The sequence below is a fragment of the Coffea arabica genome, chromosome 2c (assembly GCF_036785885.1).
Source record: "Coffea arabica cultivar ET-39 chromosome 2c, Coffea Arabica ET-39 HiFi, whole genome shotgun sequence".
Lineage (NCBI taxonomy): Eukaryota > Viridiplantae > Streptophyta > Magnoliopsida > Gentianales > Rubiaceae > Coffea > Coffea arabica.
Window position 1 is genome coordinate 22917088 of NC_092312.1, and position 16284 is coordinate 22933371.

The 16284-nt window shown below is 37.8% G+C and overlaps 1 protein-coding gene across 4 annotated transcripts; it reads left to right on the forward strand.

Moving 5' to 3' along the window:
* Positions 1-15453, forward strand: LOC113726869 (plasma membrane ATPase 1). 4 transcript variants are annotated; one of them, XM_027250779.2, is made up of 22 exons: positions 1-459; positions 1377-1440; positions 6147-6249; positions 6702-6821; positions 6911-7009; positions 7275-7412; positions 7492-7626; positions 8439-8618; positions 8746-8952; positions 9102-9221; positions 9539-9658; positions 9987-10109; positions 10197-10301; positions 10387-10696; positions 10799-11037; positions 11119-11151; positions 11242-11323; positions 11422-11582; positions 11951-12163; positions 13091-13273; positions 13408-13589; positions 13781-15453. In XM_027250779.2, the coding sequence occupies exons 3-22, from the start codon at positions 6193-6195 to the stop codon at positions 13875-13877; spliced, it is 2904 nt and encodes a 967-aa protein (XP_027106580.1). In that variant the 5' UTR covers positions 1-459; positions 1377-1440; positions 6147-6192; the 3' UTR covers positions 13878-15453. The 4 variants fall into 4 exon arrangements, with proteins under 4 accessions (XP_027106580.1, XP_027106579.1, XP_071931465.1 ...); XM_027250778.2 differs by having other exon boundaries at positions 10387-11037; XM_072075364.1 differs by lacking the exon at positions 1-459 and having other exon boundaries at positions 536-1440; positions 10387-11037.
* Positions 15454-16284: the final 831 nt, after the last annotated feature.

The following is a 16284-nucleotide window of genomic DNA, read 5'->3' on the forward strand; positions in this document are numbered from 1 at the left end:
GCTGAAGGAGGGGTCGGCTTCTTCCTCTCCGGAAGGAGAGCCGCCGCAGAGGAGATAGGAAATATAGAAATAGCATAGGACTAGCACTACGGAAGCTTAGCTTTTGATTTCTCTTTGGAGAGCTTTTCGTCTTGTAGCTTAGCCGCAGTTGTTGACTTTTCTTCTTAGTCTTTGTTAGTTAGCTTTTTCTTACGCAGGGAAGATTGCTGAGGAGCTTAGCTTATGTCTTTGATTCTGCCTATTCAATTTCTCTTCTCCGAATGTCGGGCAAAAGCGAACACACTCAGTGGACTCTTGTAGCTTTCTTTCTTTATTGAATAGACGAATTGAATTCGCCCAGCTTCCCAATTGATGGCCGCAGCTTTTGCAACAATTTCTGGCGGATTTAGTTCATCAATTATGAACTAATTTTCTTTCTCTAGTCAAGGGACAATGGATGCTTTGGATTGCCTAAAACTTGTGAGATCGATTTAATTTTATCTTTTTCTCTTATTTATTGGTATTTGCATATTCCCTGATTGCAGTACTTATGGTTGTTTAATTAATTGATTGTCTTGGATCCGGATAATTAGTTAATTTAATAATCTATTGTCAATTGAGGTGTTAAATCCGTAATTGTTTAATTGTCTCAAAATAGTGATAACTGGCATGATTGGGTTTGTGTCAGGGGAATACGCGGGCTAATCTAAAATAACCCTGGTAGTGCGTTATTTGGTTAGAATAGGGCTCCTCTAATACGTAAGGCAATTGAGGAATTAAATTCTACGGGCGTACCTAGGATTATTTCTCAATTAGAGCAGTGATTAACGGGCGTACCTTGATCACCGACACAGTAAGGAGGGGTTGACTGTCATCGCTTGTTTGGCAGTTATAACCTATTTATTAGTAAATAATTGGAATTGCCTTTGCTTATCGATGATCAATTAGGTGCACCTTTGCTGAAGTTATTCCTTGGCTAGATCCTTAATTATCACTCATTTGATTTTAGTAATTTGTTATTTAATTTTTAGTAGCTTTTTATTTTAGTTGAATTTCTTTGATTGTCACCTTCTGCATAAAAACACTCCCCTTGTCACTGTGAGCTTGAAAAGAAATAATTACTCCCAGTCCCTGTGGATTCGACCCTACTCACCACTATCTACAGAAACTACTTTTAGTTTGAGCAGGTATTTATTATTGCACAGGCTTCGACAACCTGTCAACCTGTCAACCTGTCATTATGGTAGGGCATAATAAGAAACAGGTCCCGCGAAATATTGCAAAGACGGAGGAGTTTTATCTAATGCTCCTAATTTGTAGTGCTTTCATGCCTCCTTTTTTTTTTTTTTTCCTGTGCTACTTCCTATTTGAAGTGTCATTTGTTGCTTGTGTATCAGCATTGCTATTGGACGAGAAGGTGGTGTGGCACCCCTGATAGCATTTGCACGATCTGATGCTGAGGTAAATTTGCAGTTTTGCTGCAATTTGAAGTCCTAAAATTACTCTACAGTTATTATTTTCTTCTGTAAAGCATTCTCTTTACTCGTGGTAATTACAATTTGCTTGTGTTTGTTAGGTAGTTGGTAAGATGATACTTAGGTGCATATTGAACTTATCCCTTGATTCATAGTTGGTGGCTCTGTTTGATTATCGTCCATGCACCTCTTTCCTCTGATATTCCCCTGCTACTCTCCTCCCAGAGCCATCCCTCTCCCCTGCCAAAATAAATAAACAAATAAAGATAAAAGAGAGAAGCATGACAGCAGGTTATCTTGTATTCCTTGCAGAAATAGTACTTAGCTAACAGTAAAAGGGATAACTACGTAATTGCAGCTTTTGGTTCTTGTTATCTGCAAGTTCTTTGGAAGTTCTGAGGTTCGTTGTTGAGAAAAAGACTGCCTGCCGAAGAAATTCAGTGAGAAGCATTAGTTTGTGCATTGTCACCTCTCTTGCCCTTCTCCATGTCTTGAGAAAGTTTAGAGTGGGAATATTTTGAATGCAGTAAAGCCAGAAACCATGATAGGTTATCTAGTGTATAATATGTACACACGGTAGATATTTACAAAATTTTCACAAACTTTGCCTTCGAACTTTCTCAGACTTCTGTATGATTCCATGACACCAGCGACCGGCTGGTGCTCAAGAGCTTCAAGAACCTCAGCCTCAACCTTGGCAAGATTCTTGTATTTTCCAATAATAGAGTCCAAAGTAAAAAACTTCTGCGCCCGGTGAAATACATACATTTTTAGCAACAACTAATATGTTAGGCTTGTGAGTAAAAGATTATGTCCCACATTAGTTCAAGAGATGGAGAAAGACCTGAAACGTAATAGTTTAAGTTTTTGGATCAGAGTTGGATTCCTTACTTACATATTTGGCTCTTTGGTGGGTTCTCACGAGATGTTTCCCCCTATCAAATTGGTATCGGAGTTTCAGGTTGCGAGATTGGGTTACTCATAGGTAAGTGAATTTTTCTAAGAGTTGGACTGGTGAAAATTCTCTACTTGATGGTGGACTGAAGTGCCAAAGTGCTAAGGAGTTTGGCTAGTGTTGGATCGGCTGCGCTAGCGGCGTATTTACACTGGGCAATTTCTATAATACTTATAAAAATTTGATATAATTTCAAGTGTGGCCCCCGGAGTTTTGTGTATTTACTAGTTTATTTGCTCTCAAAATTGCTTTTGATTTTACTTCTTGTTATTTGTTACAGCTACCGTAGAAAGGGTTTTTTCAATTATAAATATAGTGAAGAATCGGTTACGAAATAGAATGGAAGACACTTGAATGAATGATTGTTTAGTTACTTATATTGAGAAAAATATACTTCGTGAGATTCAAAATGAAAAGGTTATAAACTGTTATCAAAATACGAAAACTCGTCATGAGCAATTGTAAATAGTTTAGTTTGCTTTTTAAAATAAAATTATTATTACATTAATAATTTTGAGTTTGTCTTTTTATATTTTTCATGAAATATATGTATCATTTGTACTTGTTGGTGAATATTTTTTTCCTTAAAAAACTAGAAAAAGAGTATGTAAAAAATTTTAGAATTATTTTTGCCCCTACTGAAAATTTTTTCTAGCTTCGCAGCTGAGCTGTGCCATGAGTTTGGCAAGGTCCAGTTGCTAGACTCATGATGTTTCCACCTGTCATAATGGCATTGTGTAATGAGAAGTCTATTCTCTAATCTAACAAAAAAATTGTAGAATAATAAAAACACTAGATCAAGTAACTCACACAAGTCATGGCAGCTGCAGGTGTAACAAATGATTCATCCATGACAGCATTGTACGGGTAGACACTTTCCTCGTACAACCCATATTCTTCCATCATTAAAAATGCATTTTCCAGATTGGATGATATGCGTCTCCTTTTTTTCGTCCCTTCAATGTACCACCATCTAAATCCTATGATTGATCTTCTGTCCGGAAACAATTCAGGAAGAACTCATGATTTTTCTTCCTCGAAGGCAGGCGTACGTAGTCAAACTTGTGACGATAGTACTATAATACAAATTAGAAACATCTAAAACGTTAATCCGACAGCACAACAGAAGTTGAACTTTGGTCGGATGAATTTGGTGATTTTCAGTTGAATGTGTAGTGTTTACTCTTGACCACCAATTGAACAAGTCTCCTGAAACCGCCATTCGAAGATTAGAGATTGACTATTGAGTATATGGACTCTGATAGATTAGGGCCATTTGTCAAAGTGAAACAAATGCCCAGAAGTTCTTGCAGAGTTTCACAATCATTTATATATAAAAAAAAAAAAAAAAAATTAGACAGAAACTAGTTGGTTGGTGAAAGAGAAGCATTTTTAATTAGTGATATGCATTTGGTTATCTCTCAATTTCGGCCTTTTAATTGGTCTGAGCATACGGTAGTAGCACTATCTTGAGTTGTCTGTGTCTTGTGCTGGTTCACCTTATCTCTTTGTTTGTTGGAATTATACAAGTCAATTTTGTGCATTCTTTTGTGAGATCTTTGTCTTGTCACACTACCATTCTAAAGAAAAAAGAACGATCGAGTGCGAAAGCATCAATGACAAAATCCCACCATAGTACGAGACAAGAATAAAGACTTTAAGTGGACCGAGTCTAAATTTTAATCATTTGGACGAACTTGTTATTACAAAAAAAAATATTGCAAATTATTTTCTATTCTACGTAGCTAATAAAGAGAGAAACGTATACCATAAAGTATAGAGGTTAATGTGTAGGCAGGCAGCTTCACTCGACTAAGAAACTGAATAAAGTTTACGTACGTAAGGTATCCTTATGTAATGTAACACAACAAATATTCAGTACGTGATTATGTGTAAAATGTAGTATATATTATCACAAAAACTCGAAAGCAGCTGTGGTGTAAGTTTATAAAATGCTCAAAATTTTTCTTTGGTATTCAATTTTAATTCTAATCCTGAACCTGATTATTGAAAAAGATTCTAAAAACTCTCTTCTAGCTAGCTGCTGATTCGATCTAATGATTAGCTATTTAGTTCCTTGTTCTTCAAAACTGCAAGATCTTTTATCATGCTACCTAATCACTACATATCTACTAGTTTACGAATCTTTTATCACGCCTTGATCATTTCATACCTACTAGGATACAAATAGCATTTGATGCAGTTTGGATTTCTTTTTTTTTAAAGTAAGGAAGGGATGGAATTTTAAGAAGTGAAATAAGGGATAGAGCATTTGAACTCAAAACATCTAGTTCTTGAACTTTTAACTTTAGCTACCACACCAAAATTTCTTATTAAATTTAATTGGGGTTCGCGACGGTGAAGAAAATGGATCGAACAAAAAAAAAAAAAAAAGGTTTTTAGTTGTAAGATATCTACTGAAATGGTTGGGATTGAGTTCTTATGCAAAGTATAAAACTCTTTGTTGCATCTGGCCAATATAAATTTAATTTGCAAGAATGCAAAGGATGGAATTCGAGAGTTCCAATTACAAGTTTATCAAATAAGCTTTGAATCTTAACCTGCAAGAGACCTGGCTTGCCCAGTGTCAAACCTCACGTCACCACAAAAGTGACTTTAGGATATTGACAAAATCACCAAATTTGCAAAATTTTGGTCAAGTACAAGAATGTTGCACTTGTACTTGCGAGATTTCCCAAGAAATGCCGTCAAAGCGGCAAAACAATCATACGTTAAATAAAATCTCCCAGACTTTTACTCATCTCGCCAGCAGATTGGTGAGTTTGCCGAAGTGTCTCCTGCCGGCTAAAATTCGAACTTCCACCTCTTTCCATGTGGAGCTTTCACATTTCCTACATAGTTCCCACCCCATGCACCGCAACGTACATTTTCTGTATCCGCCTTGCTGTCTTTTTCTTGGTTTAAGGCTAGTGCGTGCCCGGTTCCTGATTCTTGCACTTTTTTTTTCCCTTTTAAGGATATTCAAATTCAAGTAACGCTGGAACTTCTCATAATTTTGTTTGCATGTTGAGTATATATTTTGATGAATTTGGTACATCCTTGAAACTTACACCAGGCCCTTAGACTATTGCCACAACTAAAGGTTGAGGCAAAGCTGCTAGGTGCTAATTGCTCCAGCAATATTATAGCAGCAATCTAGCTGAATGTGAAATTGAAAGCACTCTTCAATTTACAGGTATAAAAATGTGTATCGTTCTTCATCTCTTACTGATTTTACTGATAATGGGTAAAGTAGGTTAGATTACACAGAATTTTCTGTGGCAACATTGCATTCTTGTCCAATCACCCCGTGTGTGGAGAAACTCTGATTTCATCTATGTCGTGTTGAACCTTACCTTTCTTGAGACAGTGGCTATGACTATCCACATGAATTAGATATATCAAGAATATTAGTTTCTGGTGAGAAGAATCAAACTTTTAATCTCTCGGAATTGCTGAGAGTCCCTTACCTCTTGACAGAACCATGGTTGGCGAGGATGAGTTATATTTAACATTCATTCCAGAACCACACATATACACTTAATTTACATGATATATTTCCTTTTTTTAATGCATATGGATGAAAATGGCAGTAGTTATTATCCTTCTTGATTTGCATTTAAAATTTTGAAACAGAAGAGAAATATTGCAAATTCTCAGGCTTATGTTAGTTCTAGGAATTTTTCCTACCTGTGGAAGGTGTTTGTATGTTCAACATGTGTTTTGTGGAAATGCAGAATCTTTACAAGAAGCTGGTGATTGGGATTTGAAAGAAGGAAATAGATGATGTATGAGAAGTCAGTTGCCCTTGATGCAGTCATCAAGGAAGCTGTTGATCTTGTACGTGTACAGTACAATTTCAGAAAGTGTTTACTTATTAAGTTAGCGTATCAGTCAGTTAAAGATTTTATTTTTTATTTTTATTTTTTTGCATGTTAAAATCCTGCTGGATTCATTCTGAATTTCTGAAGCGATAATGATACATAAATCAAGAAACGAAAGGCACATTTAAAGTGAAATAATTTCAACTCATGAACTTAATCCCAATAAGAAAAGAAATTAGTGCTTGGATAAGTGCAAGAGATAAACAGTGGGGAGTCTTCCATGTGATCCCCAAATAAGTTGCTCCTCACAAATACAATGACCATGATTGAAGTAATGAATAAAAATGTGCCCTTAACAGATCTTCTGATGTTATATACACTTTACAAGAGAGATTGCGGATCCATGATAAAGACTGTCATGGACAAAATTACCATCAGAATATTGAGTTTTGGAGCCTCAATGTGCAGGAAAACATTCCCCTTGAAGAGGTATTTGATAATCTGAAGTGTACTAGGAAAGGTTTGAGCTCAGATGCAGTTAAAGAACGATTGGATTTGTTTGGTTTCAATAAACTTGAGGAGAAGAAGGTTGAAATCTTCCTTCCTCCACTTACTATTTCGTATTCTTTTTCTTCTTTGTTCCCTGAATTCGACATCCACTGCTCTTGCTTACTCAGGAAAGTAAAGCATTGAAATTCTTGGGCTTTATGTGGAATCCTCTGTCTTGGGTCATGGAGGCCGCTGCTATCATGTCCATTGCTCTTGCAAATGGAGGGGTAAGGATCTTTTTGTAGCTCTATCTTCTGCGTACCCAAACAATTAATTACTTCGATAATTAAGACCTTAAATTGAATGTAATTGATACTTCAAGCATTTGATTAATTGTGGATAAATTATAGCCTTGGAAATTTCTGCCAGAAAATCTTCGATTTATTGGGCACTAGCTGCCTGTTGAAATCTTTTTCCGGATCAGTTACTACAGTGTATGACAAGTTTTGAACTTTATCCTCCTTGACGTTTAATAAAGACTAAATTCTACAGGGCAAGGGTCCAGATATTCAAGACTTTGTTGGTATCTTGCTTTTGCTCATTATCAACTCAACCATCAGTTTTATTGAGGAAAATAATGCTGGAAATGCTGCTGCCGCTCTCATGGCGCGGTTGGCTCCAAAAGCAAAGGTATCGAACTTCATAAACTGTTTGTCAAATGTAATCTGTCATTAAATCTTTAGTTCTAATTTTCTCAAAAACTTTCCAGGTCTTGCGTGATGGTAAATGGAGTGAAGAAGATGCTTCAGTGCTGGTTCCAGGTGATATCATTAGTATCAAACTTGGTGACATTGTCCCAGCTGATGCACGTCTTCTAGAAGGGGATCCACTAAAAATAGATCAGGTACTCAGATGCTGCAAAGAAATGGGAAAAATGAGATCATCTTCCAAAAGCATATAGAGACTCCAAAAAAACAAAAACAGTTTTGTGGATCTTTTCAGTGTTTTGCCTCAGGCTCTGTACGTAGTTCACTTACATGTTCTATTCCCCAAAGTATTTCTCCTGAATCAGCCAGAGTTCTTATATGATAAAGCTAACTACTATCAGATTAATGATCTTCAGTTTCCAACTGATTTACACAAAAAAAAAAAAAAAGAGTACTAATAATAATGATAGTAATAATTTGAAATATAACAAGAATACTCTAAATAACCCTTCCATCAATCTTTGTCCTTTTTAAATTTAACCAAAAAAAATCATGGGATTGGTCCATGTGAGTGGGAAACAAGAGTCTGTTAATATAGCTTGATAGTGTCTTCCTCTTTAGCAGTTAAACCATTTCTTGATATGTTAACTTAACAGTAGGTGTGTGCTAAACATTGATTACAATTCAATGGACTCCTCTTTTGAAGCAACCAAGTAATGATACTACATTGTGAGTTTATTACTATAAACAGGAATGCCTTACATTAAACAAATGTAGTTAAAAACTCACTGGTGCGGGCTTTACTCACATTAAAGGGCAAAAGTAGTTGGTGTCAGATAGTGATTGTTTGGATGTAATATGAGTTGCCAGAAAATTGAGTTGGATAGCTGATACTACATCAAAGTTTCTGGATCATAATTTTCTTCTTCTTTTCACATCAACATGTTGAAGAATGACCATTTATCCTGAATGGTTTCCTCTCCTTTGCTAAACATTTTCACTGTAACAGTCTGCACTTACTGGAGAATCCCTTCCAGTAACCAAGAATCCTGGTGATGGGGTTTATTCAGGCTCAACATGTAAGCAAGGTGAGATTGACGCAGTCGTAATAGCTACTGGAGTTCATACTTTCTTTGGCAAAGCAGCTCATCTTGTGGAAAATACCACACATGTTGGGCATTTCCAGAAGGTATGTTTCTGAATACAACGCTTCCCCATTTGCATTCCCTAAAATTTGTTGGAAATTTGAATGAATATATGATTTCTTGTTTCCATTTCTTACGATGAGAAAGCCATAGTAAATAATCTTTTGGCAGGTTTTAACAGCAATTGGAAACTTCTGCATTTGCTCCATTGCTGTTGGAATGCTTATTGAAATCATTGTCATATATGCAATTCAAGAGAGATCATACCGAACTGGTATTGATAACCTTCTTGTACTTCTCATTGGTGGTATTCCAATTGCAATGCCCACTGTACTTTCTGTTACCATGGCAATAGGATCACATCGATTGTCTCAACAGGTTCGTTGCAACTTGCAAGCAAAACAGTGCCTCCTTTTTCGTTGTGAAATCATGATCAAGATATAATTATGATATAGATATACTTATCCAATATACTTTTGCTAAGTTGAATACCAGTCAAGTTATCCCGGTAAACATTTTTTATGCAGGGTGCAATAACAAAAAGGATGACGGCAATTGAGGAAATGGCTGGGATGGATGTCTTATGCAGTGATAAGACAGGCACACTTACACTTAACAAGTTGACAGTGGACAAAAATATGATTGAGGTTATGCTTCGGCTTTCTCTCTCTCTCTCTGCATTAGGAAAGAATCCAACATTATGCTTTGTTCCTTCATATTAATCTCTCGCATACGTTTCTCATAGTAGAGAACACTTTCAACGTCAAATCTCATCAGTTTGGTAAAGTCTCAGCATGTGGAGAATAAGGTGTACACAAGATTAAACAACTTACGTTCTTTCATAATATAAGTCTGTGCATCAGATTTCAATGTCATCTTGATAGGGAAAACTGATTAAATTTGAAGTTGAATTGACCACACATGCAACATCTAGTCATTTTGAAGGGACCATTTTCAAATGCAGGTTTTCGCTAAAGGTGTTGACAAGGATGCAGTTGTACTAATGGCTGCAAGAGCATCAAGGATAGAGAATCAAGATGCTATTGATACAGCAATTGTTTCGATGCTATCGGATCCTAAGGAGGTATGTCAATGCTGCACTTTCTTTGTAAAGACTGCTTTGTGTGTGTTCAAGATTTAAACAGCTGATAGAAAGCTTTCCCATTATTTGTGTAAAATAGGTGTCACTGCAAAAAATAATTGAAAAAAGAGGAGATGAACTGTACTCTGCAGATAAGGATTTTTTTGAAATGTTGCTGAGGGAAAACTACCTTAATTCCACTTAAAGCTATATCAAGAGCATCACTAGTTTGTCTGCTTAAATAAAAAATTGGAAAATTGGAGTCATCATGATTTTCTGATAGTCTTTCCTATATTTCACTTCTAATATTTCCATTTTTCATTCTTGTAAGGCACGAGCTGGAATCAAAGAAGTTCACTTTCTCCCGTTTAATCCAACTGACAAAAGAACAGCTCTGACATACGTAGATAAAGCTGGGAAAATGCATAGAGTAAGCAAAGGTGCACCAGAGCAGGTAACCTATCCAGATATTTTAACAAGAGTACAGGTTAAACCATGTAAAATGTGGAACATCTGAAATTCTACAAATTGTGTTCCATAGATTCTCAATCTAGCATATAACAAGTCAGTGATTGAGAAAAAGGTACATTCCATCATTGACAAATTTGCAGATCGTGGTCTTCGTTCTCTTGGAGTTGCTTATCAGGTACTTGAGGTTCTTTGAACTGTATATTGTTCCTTGCATCTGCTATTTGCTTGTTGACAGAATTATGCAATTCTTTCCCATGTAGGAAGTGCCTTCAGGCAACAAAGATGGTCCTGGTGGCCCCTGGGAATTCATTGGCCTTCTCCCGCTTTTTGATCCACCCCGACATGATAGTGCAGAAACAATTAGAAGAGCGCTTGACCTGGGAGTCAGTGTGAAAATGATAACTGGTGACCAGTTGGCAATAGCTAAGGAAACAGGAAGACGACTTGGAATGGGCACAAATATGTATCCTTCTTCATCTTTGCTTGGAGGCAGCAAAGATGAAGCAGTTGCAGCACTACCAATAGATGAACTTATTGAGAAAGCTGATGGTTTTGCTGGAGTCTTTCCTGGTAAATCTTGCAGTCTAAAACTCAAATTCCTTCAAAGTCCATATATGATGTGTTACCATAAAAGCCTTGATCACAATTGTGGCTTTATGCGTCCTTTTGTAGAACATAAATATGAGATTGTAAAAAGACTACAAGCACGAAAGCACATTTGTGGAATGACTGGAGATGGAGTAAATGATGCACCTGCACTAAAGATAGCTGACATAGGTATTGCAGTAGCAGATTCAACTGATGCTGCTCGAAGTGCCTCTGACATTGTTCTGACAGAACCTGGCTTAAGTGTGATCATCAGTGCTGTCCTAACAAGCCGTGCAATTTTCCAAAGAATGAAAAACTATACGGTAATAGTGACATCACATTGTTTAGTAGAGACAGAGATTTTGTGCAAGTAACTGGCTGAAAATAGTCTTTGTTTTCTCCAGATATATGCTGTGTCTATCACTATTCGTATTGTGGTAAGTTTTCTATGAACAATATATTCTTGATGCTCCAGATATAGAAGCATTCTTTTCTTCTTTTCATACTGCACCTGGTTGCTTGTGCAGTTAGGATTCATGTTGCTGACATGTATTTGGAAATTTGATTTCCCTCCTTTCATGGTTCTTGTCATTGCCATCCTGAATGACGGTTAGCATACATCAGTACTTGGTTTAAGATTTGACAACATCTCATAAGTCTTCTTGTTGCAGGTTCTTTCTATCTGACATAGGAATTTATTTGTCTAGGTACAATCATGACAATTTCCAAAGACAGGGTTAAACCTTCCCCAGTTCCAGACAGTTGGAAGCTTAGTGAAATTTTTGCCACAGGGGTTGCTCTTGGTGCTTACATGGCCGTGACTACTGTTATATTCTTTTATGTGGCATATGAAACTAGCTTCTTTAAGGTAACTGGAAAGTCATTGTTGGGTTACTAGTGCAGCTTACAGATTGCACGTAAAAGAAGAATAATGTGTCAATGCATCCTTGTATGTGTTTCCTTCTTGCTTTCACGGTAATTAGGGACAAGAAATGCTTATTTGCTAATACTTTGCATTTTGAAAGATGTTTCGACATCAGTTGAATAATACTTAAGGAGGCTGCATAAAATTTTCAGAGACTATGCATACTGGCTTAAGAGCCCTAGATGTTATCCATGTTTCTGAAACTTAATAACTCAGATTACTTGGCATTTATCTAATGTAAGCTTATTCCGTTATATCATTTTACTATTCATCCATTTTTTGTTGATTGTCCTTGGTTTTCTTTTTATCAGAATGTTTTTAACGTAAGGAATTTCAACAAGCACGAATTCGATATGTCAAACGATGAGGTAGCTAAGCGCCTCAATCAAATGGTGGCATCAGCAGTTTATCTCCAAGTTAGCACCATCAGCCAGGCCCTAATTTTTGTGACTCGCTCGACGAGTTGGTCATTCAAAGAGAGACCTGGTTTCCTCCTAGTGACAGCCTTTGTTATTGCACAGCTGGTAACATGTTCTTCTACCTCTTTGCATGTTATTTTGCGTAAGATAAAATGTCAATAGCAACTCAGACCGAAAACTATTGACTTACAAAAGAAGCTGTAGATTGCTTTCAGTCCAAATGGTGAAGAAGAATAATCGAGCAGAATGATTAAGATTCTTGATTATCCTGTCTTCTGTACTTATGCGATGAAGATAAACATTTCTGTCATGAATGTCATTTGGTCCAAAAGTCCTAACTCACTAGTCACTATATCTTCAATTTTCTCAATGTTATTTCAAAACTTATAGAATAATTCACATAAAACCAAGTCATTGTTCACTAACCAGTCATAATACTAGTTTTTGAGTTCAGAAAACTATGAGATTCATGAAGCTGTTCTAAGCATGAAAATGGTGCATCCAATAATTTACCTTCTAAATATACATTCTCTATATTGTGTATGACTTACACTCTGGATACTTCCATCTTGGTTTAACTGTTTCCCCATACAGTTCAAGCTCAAGTTCAATTTTTATTCTCTTTTCCTCTTTTATCCTCCTTTGTCTTTCCCATATGCAATTGAAGCAGTCTGCATTTTGTCTTGCACTCTCCAGGTGCAGCATTTTAGTGATTCATCCTCTAGATGAATAACGCATATTTGCATATGGACGAAAAGATAAAAACTGGTTCCTTTAGTCTACGCGAGTGAACTCCATAGTCCAGTTTTCTTCACGCAAGACCATGGATGCAGGATACTTTTCTAACTTTTCTACTTAAAGCACAACCGTCACCTCATTACATCTACTTCGCACCGAGTTCTGAGACAAATAGAGTTCTAAATAGTAAAGTGAAACAATCAATTTGTGACCCATATTTAAGATTACCAAATATTTGTTGGATCAAATTTCGTACCTTTCTTAGTATAGAGTTAATGGCGGTCCGCATTGCAGATTGCAACTGTAATATCTGCCACTGCAACCTGGGGTTTTGCTGGAATCAGAAGCATTGGCTGGGGTTGGACCGGTGTCATCTGGTTATACAATATCATCACCTACATGCTTCTTGATCCCCTTAAGTTCTTGGTTAGATATTCACTCAGTGGAAAAGCCTGGGGTCTGGTGGTGGAAAAAAGGGTAAGTATAGCTAAATCCTACAGCATTCTGCAAAAAGTCCTAGAGTATACTATTAACAGTTTGCAGGTTCAATTTTCATTATTTTCTCCATAAATCAACATTTATGTTTGCCCAATTATGTTTCTTGTGGCCAGACTGCATTCTCCACCCAAAAGAACTTTGGAAAGGAAGCCCGTGAGGCTGCTTGGGCCACGGAGCAACGGACACTGCATGGCCTCCATGCTCCTGAGCCAGTGAAGCTAATAGATCGCAATAGCACATTCCAGGAGATGAATAACGTGGCTGAAGAAGCCAGAAGGCGTGCAGAGATTGCAAGGTAAGCCATGTTACCAAAACATATTTATGCAAATTTAAGTTGTAGCCTTTTCAGTCTCTCTGATTTGCTCAGAGCTTGCCCAAATATGTCCCGTGTGTAGCATTTTTACTGACTTCTGTTTCTCCTCCCTCCACAATGAGAAGCAAAATTTCTGTGCTTTGTCTGATGTAGCATCTTTCTTGAATTTGAAGGTTGAGAGAGCTTCACACCCTTAAGGGCAAGGTGGAGTCTTTTGTCAAGCTGAAGGGAATAGAAATTGATGCCATTAACCAGAACTACACTCTTTGATCTGCATTTCTACTATTAATCCTTTATTGTTTCTAATTCTGTAATTTTTATTAGTTCTAAGAAACCACGGGCTCCTGCAGAAAAGGTAGAGCAAAGGCGTGATTCTTACAATAGCATTAACCACTGATTTTTGCCTAACTTGCTGATGGCGCATCAGCTAGCGATGACCAATTAATCACGCCTACCAAACGATTTCTGAATATGCAAAGGTGTTTTGAACTTGTAAGATTGTTATCCTCACTAAAACCAGACGTTGACAAAGCTGAAGTCATTTAATTTGTCTACGGAATTTCAGATTGTCGAGGGCTCGGTAATCATAGGTCTTGGGTTTCAATCCTCCCATCCCCTCTCCGCTTCTTAAATTCCGTCAATTTTCTTCCGACACGTTTACAATATGGCATTGGAGCAAAAGAGGGGGAAAAAAAGGTAGCAATGAATCCTAATGCAATGAATCCAGCTTCTGAAATAATTGATAAGCTCGATCGGTCTCCACAACCCCCCCCCCCCCCCAAACCGGGGGGCTCTGGCAACTTCCCTTGAGGGGTTTTATGAAAGTCGGCAACTGATGAGTTGTTGCGATTTGCAGGTGTTTGTCTAGCTAGCTATGGGTTTTAATGTGAGTATCAAGTCAGAGCTACAGGGGTAGGGATGGCAATGGGGCGGGGATGGGGTCCCTCGCCCCGTTGTCAAATAACTTCCCCCGTTCCCCGCCCCTTGCCCCCCACTCCCGGTCCCGTGTCCCCCGCGGGGAAAGAAATCGAAGTGGAAGACTTCGTCTATCAAAGTGCCTTCAGACACTTTGTAGTTAAAGGAAGGCTTGTCTGCGACGCTTCCTTTACTTGCCGGAGGCTCTCTTGCCAGATCAGTGGCTACTGGAGCAGAGACGGTAGTGCCCAGGCTGGGAGCAGAAGCGTGCAGTTGCGGTCGATCTGGACTCTAGAGGTGAGATATAGTCCGTCAAGAAAAATGGTGACCTCTATTTATGTGTCTCAAAGTCTGTTGCTTTTGATCCAATTGCTGAGGACCAGCTTGCCGGCGAGATCGCTGCCTTGGAGCGGCTAGACACCAACGATCTCAATATGTTGCGAGAGCGGCGGTTTGCGTTGGTGGTGGAAACAATGTGCCGATGTGCTGCCAGGCAGTGCGGACAGCAGCCGTGCAACTAAGGTAGGAGGAGATGATGGCGACGGGTTGAACTCAGATTCGGAAGAAACCGTGATCTACTACCCAGACTGGTTTGCAGGTATATTTTTAAACCAATAGAAGAAGATAGACGCAAGTCCCACACAAAGAAGAAAGGAAGGAAAAGGAGCCGACGGTGGATGGCCTAACCTGCACCTCAAAGAAAAATTTAGGATTGTTGTGTATATATATATATATATTTTAATATACGCGGGGGACGGATGTATGTTGCCCTGTCCCCGTCCCGTTTTAAGACAGGGGGATATATTTTGCCCCCGTCCCATTTTTACTCTCGCGGGCACCCGCCCCCGCACCCGTTGCCAACTTGCCATCCCTATACAGGGGAGAAATTTTATGAAGAAAAGCATCTACTGCGAAGTTGTCGACGAGTTTCTTTCGCAGTATAAAAAATCAATAAAACAAAAATAAATCTGTTAATTAATGGTGATGGTATCTGGTTATCAATGTTCCCTTACTATCACCCTTTAAAAAAAAAGAAGAAAAGAAAAAATCAATTAAGATCCCAAAGAAAGTGGGAGACGACTTGCTCATCTAATATGTATTTTCTACCTATCAGGGTCTTATAAATATCATAAGGGCATAAATGGCGAATTTCTCAGAATATTGCTAAAATTGAAAATCGTCACAAAATTGGTGATGTTTGATGGAGGGATCTTGATTAGAGGTCGCCGCAACTCCGATGTGAGGCTTTAAGTAAAAATAATTTTCATTTTCATTTATTTTGGGTTACTTCAGTTTCCTTTTTTTTTAATTCCTTCAAACCATCGCCGCTCGTTTGATAAGCGGCAAAGTTTTTTTAATTTTTTTGCATCGCCGCTCATGAGATGAGCATCCAGTTTCTAGCAAATTGCTTCAATGAGATTGAAGTCTATAATATTTACACCAATCCTATGGTTGTTCTTAAAGATCATGGAATAGATAAATTGTTTAGTTACGATTGGTAACTAGGATCACATAATTCCCTCTTTCAGATTTTGCAAATTTATAAGATCTAAGACAAAAGGAAATTACCACAAAAATTGGCGGCAGCCAAAGTCTTTCCTCTAGCAATGCACTGCATGTCAGTCAGTTTTGCAATTTCTCCTACTTCCCTCTCAAGGTTGTTTTCATTTCCTTCAGCGCCTCTTAAGACTAGAATCAAAGCTTGAAAGTTGAAAGAATGACTGGCCATGGATGATTCTGACATGAATCCCTTTGGTTTTAC